The 20076-nt window shown below is 33.8% G+C and overlaps 1 protein-coding gene across 9 annotated transcripts in view; it reads right to left on the bottom strand.

Annotated features, from left to right (window-relative positions):
• SATB1 (SATB homeobox 1) overlaps positions 1-20076 on the bottom strand; it is a 111648-nt gene that overhangs the window by 56010 nt on the left and 35562 nt on the right. For all 9 annotated transcript variants that reach the window (XM_081970858.1, XM_081970860.1, XM_081970859.1 and 6 more), the window contains one exon: positions 2877-2988. In XM_081970858.1, coding sequence (XP_081826984.1) covers positions 2877-2988 — 112 coding nt within the window. The remainder of the gene's footprint in view (positions 1-2876; positions 2989-20076) is intronic.

The raw sequence follows: 20076 nt of genomic DNA, 5'->3' as shown, positions 1-20076 counted from the left end.
TCAATGCCTGAGAAACCCCAGATGTGCAGAGAAAAGCAGGCTACAACCAGTGAATCATATTTTCCCAGGAACCAACGAAGCCCCATAGGACCAATGGGAATTCTCCCTTCTGCAGCGTATTCTGTCTCCGGGCAGAGTCTTTCTTGATTTCACCAATCACAGATGGAAGAGAGAGTTCGGTACAGAGAGAGAGAGAGAAGGGAGAGAGGGGGGATATTTTCAGTCATATTTTAAGACATTAAAAAACACTGCGCTGCAGTTTGAAACTTCTGCGCACCATTTTCTTGTTATGTGTGCGGCCGTGTAGGCGCGCAGCTTAGAGGGAACATTGACCCAGTTCCTGCAACCATTCTTCATATGTTTTAGTTTCCAGTCCTCTAATCATCTTTGTTGCTCCTCTCTACACTCTTTCTAGAGTTTCCACATCTTTTCTACATCATGGTGACCAAAACTGAATGTAGTATTCCAAGTGTGGCCTTACCAAGGCATTATAAAGTGGTATTAACACTTCATGTGATCTTGATTCTATCTCTTCATTTATGCAGCCTAGGACTGTGTTGGCTTTTTTGGCAGCTGTTGCACATTGCTGGCTCATGTTTAAATGTTTGTCCACTAGGACTCCAAGATCCCTTTCACAGTTACTACTGTTGAGCAAGGTACCACCTATACTGTATCTGTACATTTCCTTTTTGTTGCCTAAATGTAGAACCTTACTCTTTTCATCATTGAATTTCATTTTATTAGATAGTGCCCAATGTTCTGATTGTTTAATGCTTCAAATTTGGCCATTTACTGTTTTAGTTTGCAGATATTTATTCATAGCCCCAGATATGGTGAAGAAAGGCAGGAGAATTGATGCAGTCACTTGGAATTCTAAAAAGATTTCTAATGTTGCATTTTTCAGCTTATCATTCAAAATGGTCTCCACAAAAATAAACAAACAAAAAGTTTCTTAAAGGAGTACCATATGTCTATTTGTCTGTCTGCATTATACAGTATTGCTCTAGGGGTTCCAGTGGTTAGGATACTGAGTCAGAAGACCATTGAGAATTTAACAACTCAAAAGTTCTAAACCGAAAGTGCAAAGGATATGGTGTAATGAATTGCCATTAATTTGTCCAAGTTCCTGCTCATCTAGCAGTTTGAAAGCATGTAAATGCAGGTAGATAAATAGTACCACTTCAGTGTGAAAATCATAGGAATATGACAAGAGCCCCCTTGGGTATACCCTAGGCAAGAGTGATGTCACCAGCTAATCCTTTCAACCTGGAAGTGCCTTGGTAGACACTTCCTACACAGTAGTATACAGTGTTGCTCTTTTGCTACAACACACATGCGGAAAGATTATATTTTCATACAGGCAAACCATTACTTTATTTCTCCGTCTTCAAATATGAACATGCACAACTTCACCTGCAGTCTGTTCCATTTTCCTTCTTAGGCCAGTAGCTTTTCTTTTCTGTAATTTGTTACCTTCTGTACCTGTTGAATTTCTCTGGTGAAAATGCTGCCTAAATTTTCAAATGTTAAAATCGTATAATAAAAGATACCAATTTTGCTAAGTTACTACCCAGGCCTTACTAAAGAGATTGGAATTAGTAAGTCATATAAGTTTTCCTGCCTTGTCAAGAATTAAAATATTGTTGGCTATTAATATTAATAATCTGCATTAATATTTCATAATATAATATAATATAATATAATATAATATAATATAATATAATATAATATAATATAATATAATATAATATAATATAATATAATATAATAATATAATATAATATAATATAATATAATATAATATAATATAATATAATATAATATAATTAATATAATATAATTCCATCAATGGAATTAAATAAGTCTCATGGTTTTATATCTCAATTCAGAGAAACCAAATATTATGTGCAACTAACAATTGTGTGCAACATTTCTATCATAAGTTTCAAATATAGGCTAGTATATCTTCTATAAGTTGTATTATTAATTACACTTCTATTTATTTACTGTGTGCGTGCGTGCGTGTGTGTGTGTGTGTGTGTAAAGTTTGAAAAACAAAGTTTCTAAAATTTGAATGTGAAGATGGACTCAATGTAAATTTTGTTATTTTTCTAGTACATTCATTGAAATAAATAAGAGATATGTAAATCAATGCTTTATCTAATTCAGATTATATGCATTCCCATGTACAGACAGTTGTTTAAAGAACTGTAATGACATGGAATTTTATACAAAGATCAGCAGAAAAGTCTTACATGACTGCCTTATTGCCAATGCTATATCCTTTGCTGTCTGAGATAGACATGTAACAAATAAGGAAGTAATAGAATACTGGCATAGGATATATTCTAACACTTGTTATAGATGAAATACTTTTGAAAATATTTTCAATAACTATTGTAAATATTACACACTGCTATTACTATGAAATGTCATGTAAGAGCCATGGGCTATATTCAATAGGCAAAATAAGTTAAATACCTTTTCCAACCTATGGAAAGGATAGGCCATATTAGTGACCTGATTATAATTATGGCTGATTTTGAAAACTAAATATCTGTGCATTCTTTCTTTCTTTCTTTCTTTCTTTCTTTCTTTCTTTCTTTCTTTCTTTCTTTCTTTCTTTCTTTCTTTCCCCCCCCTCTCCACCCTCCTTCCTTCTTTTGTTTTTTCTTTATTTCTTTCCTTCCCTTCTTTCTTCTTTCTTTTTTTTTACTCATTATATTTTGTAAAATGTTATCAAATATTTGCTGTATCAAACATCATTATCAGATCTATAAAAGATCAGTCCATTTATACTGTCCAAACAAAGCTTAAAATGTATTAAATCATAAGCATGTAGACAATGCCACTTGAACTTTGATCACTTTGCTTACCCATCATATCTTTTGCCTTCTTGAAATGTTTATACCATCTCCCAAATTCCTGACATTTTGCTGCTGAGACATTTGCATAGTAAGTGCTGTTCACAATGGAAGATATCATACTCTAAAAAAGAAGAGAAAGAGCAATTATATTATTATAATGTTTAATAGAAGACATTTTAATTATTTGATTAATAACATTCCCAGTTACAAGACAATATACAATTTTATTTTGTTACGATTTAACACATTTATATTGGCAAATCTTATAATATTCAGCAGCCATTACATTATATTTAAATATTATTTTAATATCACATTTTGTTCCCAAAAATATATATACAGATGTAAGAAAAACAAAAATATTAACAACTATGCAAAAATATTACAAATTATGTAAAGTTTATGTTTTGGTATAGTTAAAATTTATATCTGAAAGAATAATATAATATGAAACCAAGGGGACTAACAAAATATTTCAAAATGGGAGATCATACAGCATTGTTCATATATTGGTCTTCATGAAAGTCGTTCATTCAAAAAAGTCACAATGAATGAACAACTTGCCTTAATTGTACTGAAATAATTTTTAAAAATGCATTTCACTATTTTCAGTGCATATCTAGATCATCTCTAGAAATACTTCTAAAAATATATTTCCAGGAGCAAAAAATACACCATATGCTCCTCCTTTCTCACTAGTGTATTCTGAACTTATACGGCACATACGTACATATGTACATTGCTTCATATAGCCAAGAAAAATGTACACTAAAACATTTACATTAATCGGAATTAATCAATCATCTACTACTAAGAAAAAGGAAGCAATTCAGCTACTCGTTTTATATTACTTTTGACCTGAAACTTCAACACTGGATTGTGTGCACTTTAATAACAGTAGCAGTGGTAATAGAATGCATGAACCTGTTCTTCTGTCTCTTCAGTTTTAAGTGAAAAGGCATTCCAATCATAAACGTTGCAATAATCAGGGGTGTCTGAGCCAAAATTTAAATTGTTTGCATTGCCATATGTCTTTATGAAGTTATTAAAATGAAGGATAATGCGACAACAAAATATGAAAATTATTTATGGTGAAGTAGTAGTCCAAGATAAATTATTTTAGAAGTCCAAACTTGAAGACCCTAGATTAGGGTATCAAGGGAATGAGATTCTGCAATACTTTCAAAACTATTAAGCATCACATTGTCATCAGTCATGTGCTATCTATGATCTTAATATAAATACAAGAGTACCATTAGACGATCCTTACAAGGGTATTATTATGTTCATACTGTTTCATATATGCATAATCTTCTAAAATTATCACTGATTAATCCTTAAAACCCTCCATCTTTAGTGATTTTTACAGCTTGATTTTAGAAAGAAAAATGTTTGCTATATTATCTTGAGTTTCAAAATATAGATTAATTTGAAGATAGTCAGTTTTACAAAAGCTTAGACATTTTCAGTTGTTTTTGTATTTTGCTATAGATTTAGTTTGTAAAAATCCGTAAACCTAAGAAAATAATTATAATATGGTATGGTGTCAAAAGTAGATGTATCTATGATTTGATAACAGCTTTTGCTCTTTCTTGACACATAACTCAGAAAGATATTTTAAAAACCCACAGAATCCTGTCTCCATTTATTGTAAGTTTACTTGAGTTCATGTGACTCACCATCTAAAAGAACCCACAGGTATACACACCCAGTAGCTGTAGTTCTTTTTTGTGATTGTCTGATGAAGATTTGATCTGAAATGGTGCCACCTTTGCAAAAGCCTTACTACACTGGTATGATACCATCTGCCACAATCTCAGCTTTCTTTTGCAGCCAAATGCATTATTTATAATTATCTCTTCCATAACTGTATGGCATTAGGGATTGATTTTTTTTAAAGTTCATTTTTGGTTCATCTGGGCAAAAATTTATTCAATATCTGGAGTTATATTATTGCATATAACGAGAACAGTGGCAACCAAGTAATTTTGCATACATTTTCTAACCTAAAGAAAATATATTCTCAGCAACCTACTTATATTTGTTTACTTTATTTAGTTAACTTCTTTTTATATTTAATTCATTCTTCAGCAATGAATGCAACATTTTAGGTTGCACTCAGAATAGGTTCATAATAACCTGAATATAGATTATCTGATCATAAATGGCTGTGTTTGAAAGTGCATTGTTGTATTTTTGAGAAACAAAAAAGAGCAACATTAATCAGGTCAGTTCAATTATCTAAACTAAAACTGTTCATGCTTTACTGCCAACTCAACCAGCCACTACAAAATCTATTATCTGTGATTGCTCAGCTTCAGGTCAAAAATCCATTTATCCTCCATTGTAACCAAATATCCTCTATCCTCTTTAACAATATCTTAAGCTTTAGTCATACATATCTTTGATAAAAATTATGAACAACTTCATGGATTAAAATAGACATTTCACTGCTTATGAAAGTGTGCCAAATAATATAACAGGAAATCTCAAAAACAGATGTTCTATGAAATAACCTAATGAACAAAAGATATTAGGCTATATCCCTCATATGTTCAAGATAATTCAAAGTATCATGTACAAAACTTTAACAGGTCTTTTTAATGTTTTTAAAGAAGGAAAATAAATAGACATTTGTCTTTGCATATTGAAAGCATTCAAGCTAGATCAGTAGATGGGGCAAGAGTTACAAGAACTTATTTACACAATTATCTAAATATGATTAAACAGCTGATGAACAAATATTAAACTAGAAAATGTATAGTCATTTCAGCTTAATATAATCCTCTTTTAGTAAACACCCAAGACAATTTTTCCCTACTAGAACAGTTCTGACATCTCATAAGCCTAAGGGTGAATAACAAGAGATTGTTTTTGATAGTTATAAATATTCAAAAGAGATGCAGACCATCTGCTTTCATATTACAGGTAAAGCAAGATTGAAATTGCGACTGCTCGGGAAAAAACAATTCTTTTAACAAAGTCTTCCTCACCTCAAAATCTATAAAAACAGGCAAAAAATATATATTTATACAGGATAAGATGGAGTATGCAAGATGCAACATTCCTTTTACAGACACAACTTCTTGTAGAGTTTCTCTTATGTTCCATCTGTATATTGTACTGCATTTCTAGTGGTTAAAATCTTTTTCAAAATATGAACAAAAATATAGTAAATGGATTATAAATGTAAATGAACCAGCTTAGGTATTTTTCTTAATCTGGAAAAATTATTTGAAATGGATTTTATTATTTCAGTTTGTACTATATCCTGCCTTACCCAGAAAGTTTCCATTACTTGGTAGATAGTTTTAAAAAAATACACATTATGTTCTTTTGTCACGCTACAAGCTTGCACACAAATAAGAATCTACTTATTATAAAACCCATGTCTTTGTTTTCAGATAGGGATTTATTTATGCATTAATCTTATTCTTTTATGAATGCGTTTTAAAGAGACAAAGTAAACAATACCTGCTAACTTTACCAAATAGACCAGATTCAAAGCACAACCAGATGAGCTACTTCAATTTTATTATAAAGTTACATTAACAGAATATTTCAATTTGAAAATACAGTTCTCCTGTATCTCTTACATCTGAGAAACTAGGGAAGGTATCTTCAGAATGTTTTGCCTTGTCCATTATACAGCTGTGAACTATGCTTATCTATCAATCCCTAGGCATCATTTGTTGGCCCATTCCCCTAGACTTTTCCCCAGATTCCATTACACCATTCTCCCCTTCAGACTCATTGTCTCAGTCCTGAATTCATAGTGGAAACTGAGTTTGGACTATGAGAACAAAATGTTGCTGTGTCATTCCCCTCTTCTGCTGGTAACTCCCCAAATTACACAATAATTGTTACTCCAGGAATCTTTTTGCTTCTGGCCCTCATATTCTGAACTGCATAGTTGGAGTATTATTATGGAGAGAGAGGGGGGGAGGGAGGGAGGGATGAGGGAGAAAGAGGGAGGGAGAGCATACATTGTGTTGTCTTAGATAAGACACTATCTCAAAATTATTATGATGTGAGTGTGAGAGAGGGGGGAGGGGAGGGAGGGAAAGAGTATACATTGAATTGTCTTAGGTGAGACATTATCTGAAAAATTGTTTTGGAAGCCTGGAAGGTTTGTAAAAATCAAAGCAATTTGATTAGGGGTGGAAGATTGAATATTTGCAGAACCTCTACATTCTTATGGTCTGTATGAACTTGTAGAGAATGGATTGCTCCTTCCATCAGGCATCTCCATCACTGAATAACATCTTTTTTTACTACCAACAACTCTTTACTGAAAATATCAAAGTTCCTTTCAGCTGGGAGGAGCATTCTGGAGTAAAAGGCCCACAACAGCAATAACAATAACAATAGCAGTAGCACTTAGACTTAAATACCACTTCAGCGCACTCTTAGCAGTTTACAGAGTCAACAAATTGCCCCCTACAAACTGATCTCCGAAAGATAGAAGTCAACTTTGTACCCGTCAGGATTAAACTCAATTACATTATTGGGCAGAATTAGCCTGCAATGCTGCATTCTAACCACTGTGCTCAATACAATGGTAAATATGGTCCTTCTCTTCTGTGCTAGAGCAACCCTATCACCATATTGAAAGCATCTGTGTGTGCCACAAAGGGACAGCACAGGTCAGGGTCAGAAACAAAGAGGTGTTTTAATCCTTGAAATGCTGTTTGTTCTTGGATTAATCATGACAATTGCTGATCCTTTCTTATGAGCTGGCAGTTTTAGATGGTCAGCAAAATTAGGAAAGAATTTCCTATAAAAATTAACGAAAGCCAGAAAGTATCGCATATCTTTCACATCACCAGAGGCGGAATGTGAACATGATTGTACTTTTTCTGATTCAGCTGCAGTCAGCCCTGCTCTTAGTGGCTGTCTGTCAATCATTCTGAGTAACATTGGGTTTTCTAGAGCTTAAATTTTCTAGAGCTTTCGCTTTTGTATTATTTCTATACCTATGAAATTACTGGTTGTCCTCAAGTCTACAAGAGAAGAAAGTCCCACCATCTGCCTGGAATCTAAAGTAACAATAACAGGAGTGATTAAATATGCTTGCCTGCTGTCAACAATTGTCCTTAAGCTGTCCTTAAATGGTGAACACCCCTGCTCTTCTTCAGAACTTCTTAGAAATGGATCAGTAAAGTTTCGTCAGTGTGCTACTTTGAAGTAAGCTGAGCACTTACTGGCTAATGCTAGTGCTTTTACCAAACAGCATTGGGCTCTACAATAAATACATAGCTTTGATACTCTCTTCTTTGCTTCTCTAAAGAGGGATGTGGATTGCAGGAATTCTCCCAGATTGAATGTTGAGGAAGCCTTGGAGGAACACAGGCTTTAAGTGATTTCTCCCTTACCATTTTTTCCTTCCTTAACTCTTCCAGTTACATGTCTATTATTACAAAACATTGATATAGCTCCTGCAGAATATTTTGAGTGCCTTGCCTCTCTTAGCTCCTCAGACAGCTATTCTCTGAATTGATCAATATAGGTAGCTTTCAATTGGTTTCTTAATGACCATTCAAAGTTACAACATACTTGGAAAAATTACTTACAATCCATTCTTGAAGTTATGACTATGTGGTTATGGTCACATGAACACATTTCAGGAGCTTAACAATTGGATTGCATTTATGGTCAACTGCAGCATAATCCCATTTTGTGACATATCTGCTGTTTGCTGGCAAAAACTACCCATTGGATAAAATGTTGCACATTTTACCATGGCGTTTGCTTAATGACTGTGATGACTCAATTAACAACTGTTGTAAAAATTGGTTGTAAAATCATATCTGACCGTGTGGTGCCTCACTTATGACTGCAATGATTTATGACCAACATTTCAGTCCAATACATCAAGAATCACCCATAAAGACTAAATCTTTCTATCCTACATTGCAGGCAAATAATTTAAAGTCTGAAATATATGACATTCTGTTTGAACTTACGGATCACTCAACTAGCAGCGATTCTATATATGGGATACTCAAGACATCATTTGAGTTTATGAAGTCCTAATAGTTGTCCAGCATCAGACTGTTCTCCTCAATGAATGGTATTGTCCACTTAGCTGCTGTTTCCTTCACACTTTGATGTGATCAGTAGAAAGTCCTCTGACCTGCCTCCCATATACATTTCACACTGAATGGTGATCATCTTGAGTTTATCCTGGTTCACTCTGAACTTCACTCCATGGGGCAAGGTCCCATGGAAATTCAGGATCATTTGTCTGAGCTACTTTTTGTTGTGCCCCAGCTGTTGCATTAGTTATAGCATGGCTTTCTGCAAATTGGCCAGGTCTTTCCTACATACCATTAAAATATGTTACATTCTGAATAAAATATAAAGATTGCTACCCATTATTCCTTATGGTAAGATTTCAAAATGTTATGTTAACAGTAACATTTGAAATATATCATATTAATATCTTATCAGTGTAAAGGAGCATCTAATTTTATAATTCTCAGTTGAAGTCACAGTTGCTGAATAACCTGTCAAACTTCTAGTTCCTTTTCTCTCCCATTTACAAAAAGGAACTCTGAATAGCTTTTAATGCCTGTATATTTTAATTCACTAAAATAAGGCTCATGGCAATGCTGTTAATGATACAAATAATACACACTATATTAAAGAGCTACCAGAATTACAATTGTTATTCCAATCTCTATTTTATAAGGTGAACTGTGATCTAGCTTCATATATATTCACATTGACATTTATTTTCTTTCATTGGAATAGGAAACAGATCAGGAAACCATAATTAATTATAGCTTCCTTTCTATCCAAACTGAAAACAATGGCCAGATTCATTTATAATATCAAGCCAGAATATTTTATTCCAGAATTTATTTAACAGGTCACAGTGACACCGTTTAGACTTCTCATTCAGCTGTAATAGGTAGCTAGACTCTCATTTTTTTTTTTGAAAATTATTAATGGCAATTTCAAACATTATGAGAAGCATCAGAAACTTCAACAACCTTTTATTCAATGGCCATTCAAATTTACAAGTGATAAAACAAATGGTAGTTATGAGGGATCCTTGTTTTTATGACTATTGTAGTATTCCCAGGTGTCCCAGGGTCATGTTATTATGGTTTGTGACCTTCCCTCTTTTTCTAAAAGCAAAGTCACAGAAGAAGCCAGCAAGAAGTCATAAGCTGTGATCACATTGACAATAGCAACTACAACTGCCATCACTAAGTTCACAGTGACAAGGTTTTTCAACTTAAACCCTGTCACTTATTGACAGAATTACAGTTCAAATTAGCATGTTAAGGGAAGAATATATATCTATATCTATATATATATCCATCATATATCTATCTATCTATCATCTATCTATCTATCTATCTATCTATCTATCTATCTATATCTATATCATCTATCTATCTATCTATCTATCTATCTATCTATCATCTATCTATCATCTATCTATGAAATACAATAGCTCTTGAGCTTTGTGAAATTAAAGACAAGCCTTAAAAAAGTAGTAGTCAATCATGAAATCTCAAAGATTAAATTGTGACTGCTATTCCCAACAGATTTATGCAGACTTGAGTCATAATTCCTCCATTTTTTTCTTTTTCTTTTTGCAAATCTAATTGGCAGTTTGAATACAATAGCCAGATGTATGAATAAATTTGTCAAGTATTTAAATGGACACAAACTGATGTACACAAAATTTGACACTATTGCTAATGTTAAAAAATATTGATGCACAACATATATTTAACAAATAATTATGACTTATTAGTATACTATCCATGCTTAAACTTGAATAAACAATGTAGAAATTCAAAGCAATCAATGTTGCATAGCCAAGCTGTACATATATTGAAAACCAGAAGGAAGGAAGGAAGGAAGGAAGGAAGGAAGGAAGGAAGGAAGGAAGGAAGGAAGGAAGGCTAGTTCCTAGTATTGCATTTGATCTCAGGGACAATTATCATATAATAGCTGCAATATGGTATATAGTTATCAAATAATGTAATTGATTTAGGATTCAGGAGAAGATACTGGAACTCCATCCAAAATAAGATTGAAAATAACTTTATACAATATTCTTTAAAAATATAATAGTAGGAACAATATCTTAACTTTCATTATGTGTGCATTTATACCAGATAAGTGTTTCTGCCATCTGTTGTCATGGCAACTCCCCCCCCCCAAATCAAAAATATTACTGAACAAAACAATTTTCCTGAAGGAGAAAATATGTGCTCCACCTCTTTTTAAAAATATGGCATATAGAGAATTCCCTCCTCTGATTTGTTCTCCACAACAATCCTATTAAGTAGCTTAGGCTAAGAGAGTATGACATCCATTGAACTTCCATGACTGAGAATCGAACTGAATTTTTTAAGTCTCCCTGGTGCCAGTTAAACAAGTTAGCTACTATACTATTTGGCTGAACTTTAATATTATAAGATGGAATGTATAAATATTATGAAAAATAGTATTTGGATTAAAAAAGAATCAACAGTCGGACAAATCTCAGGGAAAATGTGATTTTCTGTAATGACAGAAAGGATAGTGGAAACAAGTACAGCAAAGTATAAATGACCCCAGTAAAAAAAAAACAGTTTGTTCAGCAATGAAGAGAGAATTGGGATGGGACAGCAAATTTAAACAAACAAACAAATTTACTTTTACAGAAAATATAAAATGTAAAAAATGCATAAAACTTAGTCAGCATAACAGTTGCTTAAGCCTTGCTGGTTGAAGTAAACGTGCAAGTTGTTTCCAACACACTACCAATTAGCCCAGAAATATAGCTACTTTTCTTGTTGTTATTACATTTTGTCTTTGTTTCTGACTCTCTGATTCATCTCAAGATGATTGCTCTAACTTTGGTCAAGTATCTTCTGAATACTCAATGTCAGTATTTATGTTCAGTAAAAATTAGAAACAACTTAATAAAGAAGTTAATTTTTAAGAAGCAAGATGGAAAGAAGCAAATATAGTATACAGATTCTGATTGGGGTCCCCAATCAGCTACCGTATTTCTACTAAACTGAAGTTATTTTTATAAAAAGATATTTAAAATATTGTTATTTAAAAAGGCACATAGTTGCAATTTGACAGCCTTTTGCTACAATTTATCACTACTATTAAGTCACATGTTTAGATTTTCAAGCTTTCTGTTGATTCCCATGCCATATACTGCCAAATATTAGTTCCAAAGGAGTATTTAATTTTAGCAAAAAAAGTTTTGTACACTGTAAGAAGGAATCTAAAATATTATCTAAGGAACACAAAAAATTCTGAGCAACATAATAGAAACAATGCAGTTTTTAAATTACAGAGATGCAGTTGGAAATACAGAAAACATATTTTGCCCTGAACATTTACATATCAAAACATTATGCAAAGAAAAGTGAAATTAAATTCCAATGTTGAATTCAATCTTTAGCCTATTACATTCTTTTATTAAAAGCAAAGCATTTGGGCAAATATTGGGAGTAGGAAGCATATTCATTTAATAAATATCTTACTTTTTGGAAGAATTTTGATGTGCAATGTTATATACTGTTTTAAATTAATTGCTATTTTTAGTATGTTAAATATTTATGATTGAGGGGCATTGTATTTTGTGCTTATGTTTTGAGTTTGACATAGGTGTCATAATAAAGCAAAATGTTTTAGTGGTTAAATATATCAGTAATGAGTCCTTTAACTCCTTGGAGAATAGATGGAATTCAAATCTTTTAAAATATGTAATATTTTAAAAATATTACACTATAACTGTGGCTGGAATCATATCTTTTAGATAAAGGAAATCTAAGGAAAACTAGGCATGTAATAACTTTCTGAAAATTAAGAGACTGGTGGGATTGTTATTCTTAAAATAAAATTGAAGCATCCCTTTAAGACTAAAAGAAGAGACACGTATTAACAACTAAAATCTGAATGGGTTTTACATTTGTGTATAATAATAAACAGAATGCTACACGTGTATAAGAACATACAGTATACTAATTGTATCCCTAGTGGTGTAGTAGTTAGAATGCAGTATTGCAGACTAATTGTGCCCACAATCTGGTTGATCCTGACAGGCTAAAGGTTGACAACCTTCTATCTTTCTGAAATCAGTAAAATAAGGACCCAGATTGTTGGGAGCAATATGCTGACATTGTAAATTGCTCAGAGAGTGCTGTAAAGTACTATCGGGTGGTATATACTGGTAAGTCTAAATGCTACTGCTATTGTATCTGTAATGGGAATATCTATTAAGGGTTTATTATTATACCTGAAATTGTTTCTTCTTATTTTACATAAAATGAACAGATGTCTAGTTTTCATAGCTGTAATGCTTTTTTAAAATATAAAAGTGGTGAGGAAATAAGAATATTTTAATAGTAACTTCAGTTTTAAACTTCTTTCTGTAAAGGTCTCTATCTATAAAAAAAAAAAATCAAGAGAATGGGAACTATACAATCTGTAGGTAAATTTAAAAAATGTTACAAGTGATTTGTCCATCAATGCTTTATAGCAGAAATTCCCAACAAGCGAACTTGTGAGTGTATGGAATATAACTTTCTTCGCTTCCCAAACTCAAGGGTTGTAGACTGGATATTATTTGGTGATATGATTTAGTACATCTGGAGGGCATCCAGTTGCTTTATAGCCCAATATCCTTAACATCTCTTACACAAATAATCTCAGTACTTTATTGGTTTTATAATTTAAACTTAGCTTTATATATTGCTCTTATATCTTAAGAATATCCAAATTTTCATTATTGCATTGCATTGTACTGTATTGCATTGTATTACATTACATGTACTAAAAAAGATCTTGCTTTAGTATGATCTCCAATTCTAGACAATATGGTGACAATCAGTTACTTTCCAAAAGAATGGACAATTGTTGAGCCTGTGAACTCTCTTAAGCCCTTTATAGTGAGGGCTTATAACCAAGAGCTTTTATAAATTTGAGATACTTAGACACAATATTAAGAAGCAGTAAAACCTCAAGCCTTCTATATGTAATATCTGTTTAGCAAAATTGTGCTAAATAACCAGCCCTAACTTGATCACATCTATATTTTTATATATGACTTTTTCAACATTAAATTAGTATCATTATTTATTTTTAATGCCATATGTTTTTCAACCACTTATTTCTTAATATATTAGCACTGATTTCTAATTAAAATAGATGGTTATAACATTAACATTCCCAATATTTGGTTAAAGATTCCAACTTTTACTAGGTAAAAAAAAAAGATTATTATAGCTTGATAACCAACCCTAACATTCAATAGTAGTCAAGAGATACAAAAAAATCTTCCAGGTCAGCAGAACTATAACATTTTCAAATTATCAAATGGAATATGGAACATATGAATTAAACAAAATACCAATTAATGCATTCAGATTTAATAACTTTTAGGAATAGCACACATGCATGTTTGCACACACATACAAACCAACAAACAAACATTGTTTGTACTAAATTTCTAGAATCTGAATTATTGCCCCAAGGATTCTGTGTTTTTTCCTATCATAATCAATGACATCTTTAGAACACAAAGTTGTATATACATGCCCCTATTTTGTAAGCTATCAAGCTCTACATAAACCACAAATACGTTATCTAAAATTTAAGTAAGTTTATGCAAGATACTGCAATATAATTCTAAACCAGGATTCAATGTAATCATATTTAAATTGTTTTGTCAATTCTAGATTGTTTGATGTTCAAACTGTTTGTCAGTTGAAATGTTTAAACTGCCAAAACCTTTAAAAAGTAATTACATAGTATTTATTTTAGGAAGGATATAGTCTTGTTGAAGTCACATTGAGAAAGAATCACATTACACAGTTACTATAAAACTTTTATAGTAACTATTTAAATACTTCCACTAGTAAACAAAGGTGCAATTCTCTAGGGAAAAAGTGGAGGTTTCTATCCATTCCATATGGGAAGAAGCAAACAACAGTTTATGTATATGCAGCGGTGGGCTGAAAATTTTTTAATAACGGTTTCTCTGTCCTAATGTCTGGCTGGGTGGTTGTGGCTGAGTGGGCGTGCCAGGGTGGTCATATGACTGGGTGGTTGTGGCCAAATCAATGTCACTTACGTCAAGGGTCACTTTATCCGCCCTCTCATGATTGTGGGGATACTGGAACAGTCATCATTGTGAAAAATGTCGTAAGTGTGAAAAACAGTCATAACTCACTTTTTTCAGTGCCATTGTAACTTTGAATGGTCACTAAATGAACTGTTGTAAAGATTACCTGTAGAAAAATACCAAAAGCTAGTTTGCAAAAAGCTGCCCTAAATACCAGTCATTAGATTAGAAATGGGGGAATACACACTAAAGATCAATAGCTGTCATGGAAACCTAATCCATTCTATCTGACTACTTTCCTTTTCCTCAGTAATACCTGCAACCCAGAGTTACAAATCAGGAAGGTTGCCATTGAGGAATTAAAATAGTTAAAATACAAGGATAACTATCAGCAGCCAAGTTACTATTGCTCATCAAGTGAAACCCTTTAGCAGAGAGGTCATTTAAGCTCTCCAGAAAGTGGGTGGGCTACAAAATGCCAAAATAAAAGAGACAAATTAACAAATTGACATCTTGAATGAGGATTAATCTCATTCTGCCTTTGTTCAGACCTTGCTGCGGGGAATTTTTGTCTATGAATATAGCTATCTATCTCTTTATCTCTTAAGTGCTGACATCTTACGTGGGCTATTAAGGAAGATTGGGCTGCTTTTTCCCTTTAAGAAAACATGTTTCTCCATTTCTCATCCAGGCTAATATATTTTCTTTTTAATATTTCTCAAAATATTTCATTTGTCTAGGAGAGTGTGGGTGCCAGGAGTAGGTTCCTGCCAGTTCTAATCTCTTCTATAGAAGAGGTTCCACAAATCTACTGTGCCGTTTAGAACCGGTTCCAGCTCCCTCTTCCCGCCCGTCTGCAACACGCTTGCCCTGCACGCCGCTCACTAATTGGCTGGCTCACCAATTGCCCTGCCCACCTCTAAGAGTCCTATCTAAACCTTAAAGTCCTAAAGCTGTCAAGTTTGAATGCCCTGTTTTTTTTTTCCTAAAGAGTTGGAGGTGCAAGGGTCTTGTAACTTGACAGCTTTAAGACTTGCACACTTCAATGCCAGAGTTCCTGAGCCAACATGACTGGAGGAGGAATTCTGGGAGTTGAAGTCCACAAGTCTTAAAACTGCCAAGTTTGAACACCCCTGGGTTTTTTTTTTCCTAAAGGGTTAGGGGTGCAAGGGTCTTGTAACTTGACAGCTTTAAGACTTGCGTGCTTCAAATGCCAGAATTTCTGAGCCAACATTTTGGTTCCTAAACAAGAGCGTTGTTAAGTGAGTTTCACCACATTTTACGCCCACCCAGTCACATGACTGCCAAGCCACTCCCACTCGGTCACATGGCTGGCAAGCCACTCCCACCCCATCACATGGTCGACAAGCCACTCCCACAAAGCAGGCCACATCTACAGAGCCACTCCCACAAAGCAGGCCACATCTACAAAGCAGGCCACATCTACAAATTTGAAACTCACCACTGCTGGGTGCTAACTTTCTACTATTGGTGCAATGTTACTATGACATATTATCAGAGGAGAAAACTATAACAAATTAGAAGGAAGATCCTTATCAGTCAGCAATCATTTAGTTTGGCCAGTTTAAAGCAATGCAAGAGACTCCTGTCCAAAGGTGTTTTTTCAAGAGGCAAATGGACTTTCTGGAAACCAAGGAAGTCGAATTGCCTCTTGAAAAAAGCATCTTTGGGACAACCATGAACTGAATGACTGAAGAATCCCCATTGACAAGAGACCTCTGTGCTCAGTGAACAGCAAAGCACCCAAGAGAAGCAATCATTAGATCCACTTGCACCACTTAAATATACCAGCTGGTCTCACTCACCTCACAAGATATCCTAAGGTAATCATCCAAATTTAAGGAAAAATCACATGCCCTCAGAAAGGCAGTAAAAAAATCAGACAAAATACCAAGCTTGCATCCTGCCTCTCAGCCATTTCTTCTATGGTTATGCCAGCCCTTCTGTTCAAGGCACAGGAATAAAAGTGGGGAAGAGGACTCCAAAGAAGCTCAGCTCCAGACAGAAAGTCTGGGCTAATGCAAAGAACTATTAAAGCTGTTAAGAGGCAATTAAGATAAGGATTAGGCTAGAAATACAGGCACACTAGAATCTTCCCTTCCTGCGTTCCTTGCAGGATAGACCTGTAAAGTGGGAAAAGATTTCTTCCAATAACCTTACAGCTCAGAAAATTAACATACAGTTCTCCCGAACCAGTGTGAGCCGGCAGGAGCCCACCGAGTATAAGCCTGGATATTTCCAAACAGCAAAAGGCTCCATAGCTATCATTCTTACCCATTTGGAAGCATGGGCTTTCATGGGATTATAACTCAGATGTACTTCAGTGTCATGGATTACTGTGGATTTAACATACATTTCTACACTGTTCTCCTGTGTTTCATTTGCAGAATTCTTGATTCACCTCAGTATGTTCCTCCTCTTCTGAAAATGTATTTAATAACTGTTAAAATATTGTAATTTCAACCACATTAACAGCTTGTATTGTGGATGAAGATACTCAGTTCCTTTTTTATTCCAACAATATAATAAGCAGAGGAAAAAAAACTATCCTTGGAATAGGATAAACCATAAAAGGACTAAAATGCAAGTATAAATAAGATTTACATAGGCAGTATACAGTTTGCATATACATATATTCATATGCATATATTTGGATGATACACATATTTTAAAAAATCTCTAAATGCTATTCTTTGGAAAAAAAGCTATAGTGGCATCCCGAGGAAAAGAGTTGAAACAGGTTGTGTCCAGGATGTTAAGGGTCTATAGGTATTTTCTCATCCCTAATTCTGACCCATGCAATATATAGGTCATCTACAGAAAATAAGCCTGGCGCAATTGTTTGGAATCTGAATCTGTCCTGTTTGGCTGCTGTACGAAACCAAACAGTTAAATAAGTACAAAGGATAGAGTCAATAATTTCTGCAGAGAAGAAATTTCTAATTTCTAAATTTCTAATTTCTTCTGCTCCTAGGGCAGTCACCATTATTACTAGTCACTATTCTTACTGTAACTTAGAAGGTTAAATCAGTATCATTAAACAGAAATGCATTTAAAAAGCATAAGAATTTTAGAGAAAAGTTAAATCTAAAAAGGGTATGCTAAGGCTAAGCTGTAAATAGAGTATGTACTACATAAGGTATGCAAAATAAAAAAGTGTTCATTAAAAGTTATTGTGTGTGTGTGTGTGTGTGTGTGTAATTTTTTTTGGGGGGGGGAATTGGGCTGTGCAGAACACTCAAAACAAATTGCTTCGTAAAGCATGCTAATGAAAGTCAAGCATTTCTCATATGCAGACAATAAATCTACTGGAGTGGAGGCTAAAACATATGAAAAATAGTTGCAGGACCTGGGTATGTCTATTTTAATGAAAAGAAGGACTAGGGGAGACATGATAGCAGTATTCCAATATCTCAGGCTACCACAAAGAAGAGAAAGTCAAGCTATTCTCCAAAGCTCTGAGGGTAGAACAAGAAGCAATGGGTGGAAATCAGTGGTGGGATTCAAATAATTTAACAATCGTTCTATGCCCTAATGATTTCTTCCAACAACCAGTTCACCAAACTGTTCAGAAACTTAACAACCGGTTCTCCCGAAGTCATGTGCTGTCTGAATTCCACCACTGGTGGAAACTAATCAAGGAGTGAAGAAATTTAGAACTAAGGAGAAATTTCCTGTTAGAACAATTAATCAATGGAACAGCCTCCAGAAGTTGGGAATGTTCCAACACTGTATGTTTTTAAGATGATGTTGGATAACCATTTGTCTGGTTTTGTCTAATAATCATTTGTAGGGTTTCTTGCCTAAGCAGTGGGTTAGAATAGAAGACCTCCAAGGATCTTCCAACTCTGTTATTCTATTCTATTCTATTCTATTCTATTCTATTCTATTCTACTATTCTATTCTACTGAGCTTTCACCTACATTTTCCAAGAATGAGTTGCTCACTCTTCAAGGTAAGGTGTTTCACTTGTGCCAACATGCTTTTGGAAATTCCTCTTCGAAACACTTTGCACTATTTCAAGTATACATACAAATTCATTCAAAATGAATTGTGCTTATTTTTTTAAAAAAATTGTTTAGTAGAAAATTAAATGAAAACAAAATAAATAATATAGATGCATGGCTCTAAAACAAAACAGGTTTTCACTGACCTCAACACCAATGCTAACAAATACAGAAGAGTTTTAAATTATTCGTAGCATTGCATTTCATTTCATAAGGACATTTATAGCTTACTATAAATTGTTCCACTGCTATTGCTATTGCTTACCATCTTGCTATTTTAATAATGTCCAGTTGCCTTTCACTTTTTGTATAATCAAATTCTGAGGTTAGTATTTTCACTATGGTTCAAGGATACAAAAAAGAGAGGTAAGTAAATCAAAGGGTGTTCCATTGCTGCCTAAATCTAGACAATCCAAGTGACACCCAAATTGCCATGTGTTCAGAAAACCAACCTGCTAGCTCTAGTTGTAACTTGGGATGTTCTGGCATGTCCCCTGAAGGAAGAGGTCCATGACCAGGATGATCTTCCTGGACTCCTGCTAAATAGTAGGTGGCAATTATGGTCTTATTCTATGTTCTAATTGGAATAAAAAGCCTTAAAAACTGTGAACAGAATTTATCAGTACACAACTAACCTACTATAGCATACTCACAATACCACCTTTGAAGATCACTTAGAAATTGCAACTAGCACAAAGTGCAAGAGCCTATATATTGGTAGGTTAGAGCTACCGTAACCATGTAATCCTTTATTGTGGATTTTGAATTTTTTGCCCATTGATTCTGAGTGCAAATCAGTTTTAGTGTTAATTTATAAAGGACTTAGATGATTTTCTAATATCATCTGCTCCAGTTTCCCACGAAGTTTGTTAACATTCACTTATTACTGAGAAGTTAAGGGGCAAAGGTTTGCATACAATGGATATTGTTTTTGTTGTTGTTTTGCTACATTTCTCTATTATGGAACAATGTTCCATGGAAGTCAAATTAGTACATTCTCTAATGGTCTTCTTAGAAGCTAGTAAAAAGACTTTAGGAGATCATTTGGGGGAATGATGAATTTGTATTATTACTACTATTGTGCTGA

This window comes from Natrix helvetica (genome assembly GCF_964273705.1).
Source record: "Natrix helvetica genome assembly, chromosome: Z".
NCBI classification, from domain to species: Eukaryota; Metazoa; Chordata; class Lepidosauria; order Squamata; family Natricidae; genus Natrix; species Natrix helvetica.
The sequence above is the reverse complement of the archived record's forward strand: the minus strand, read 5'-3'. Positions and strand labels throughout refer to the sequence as shown.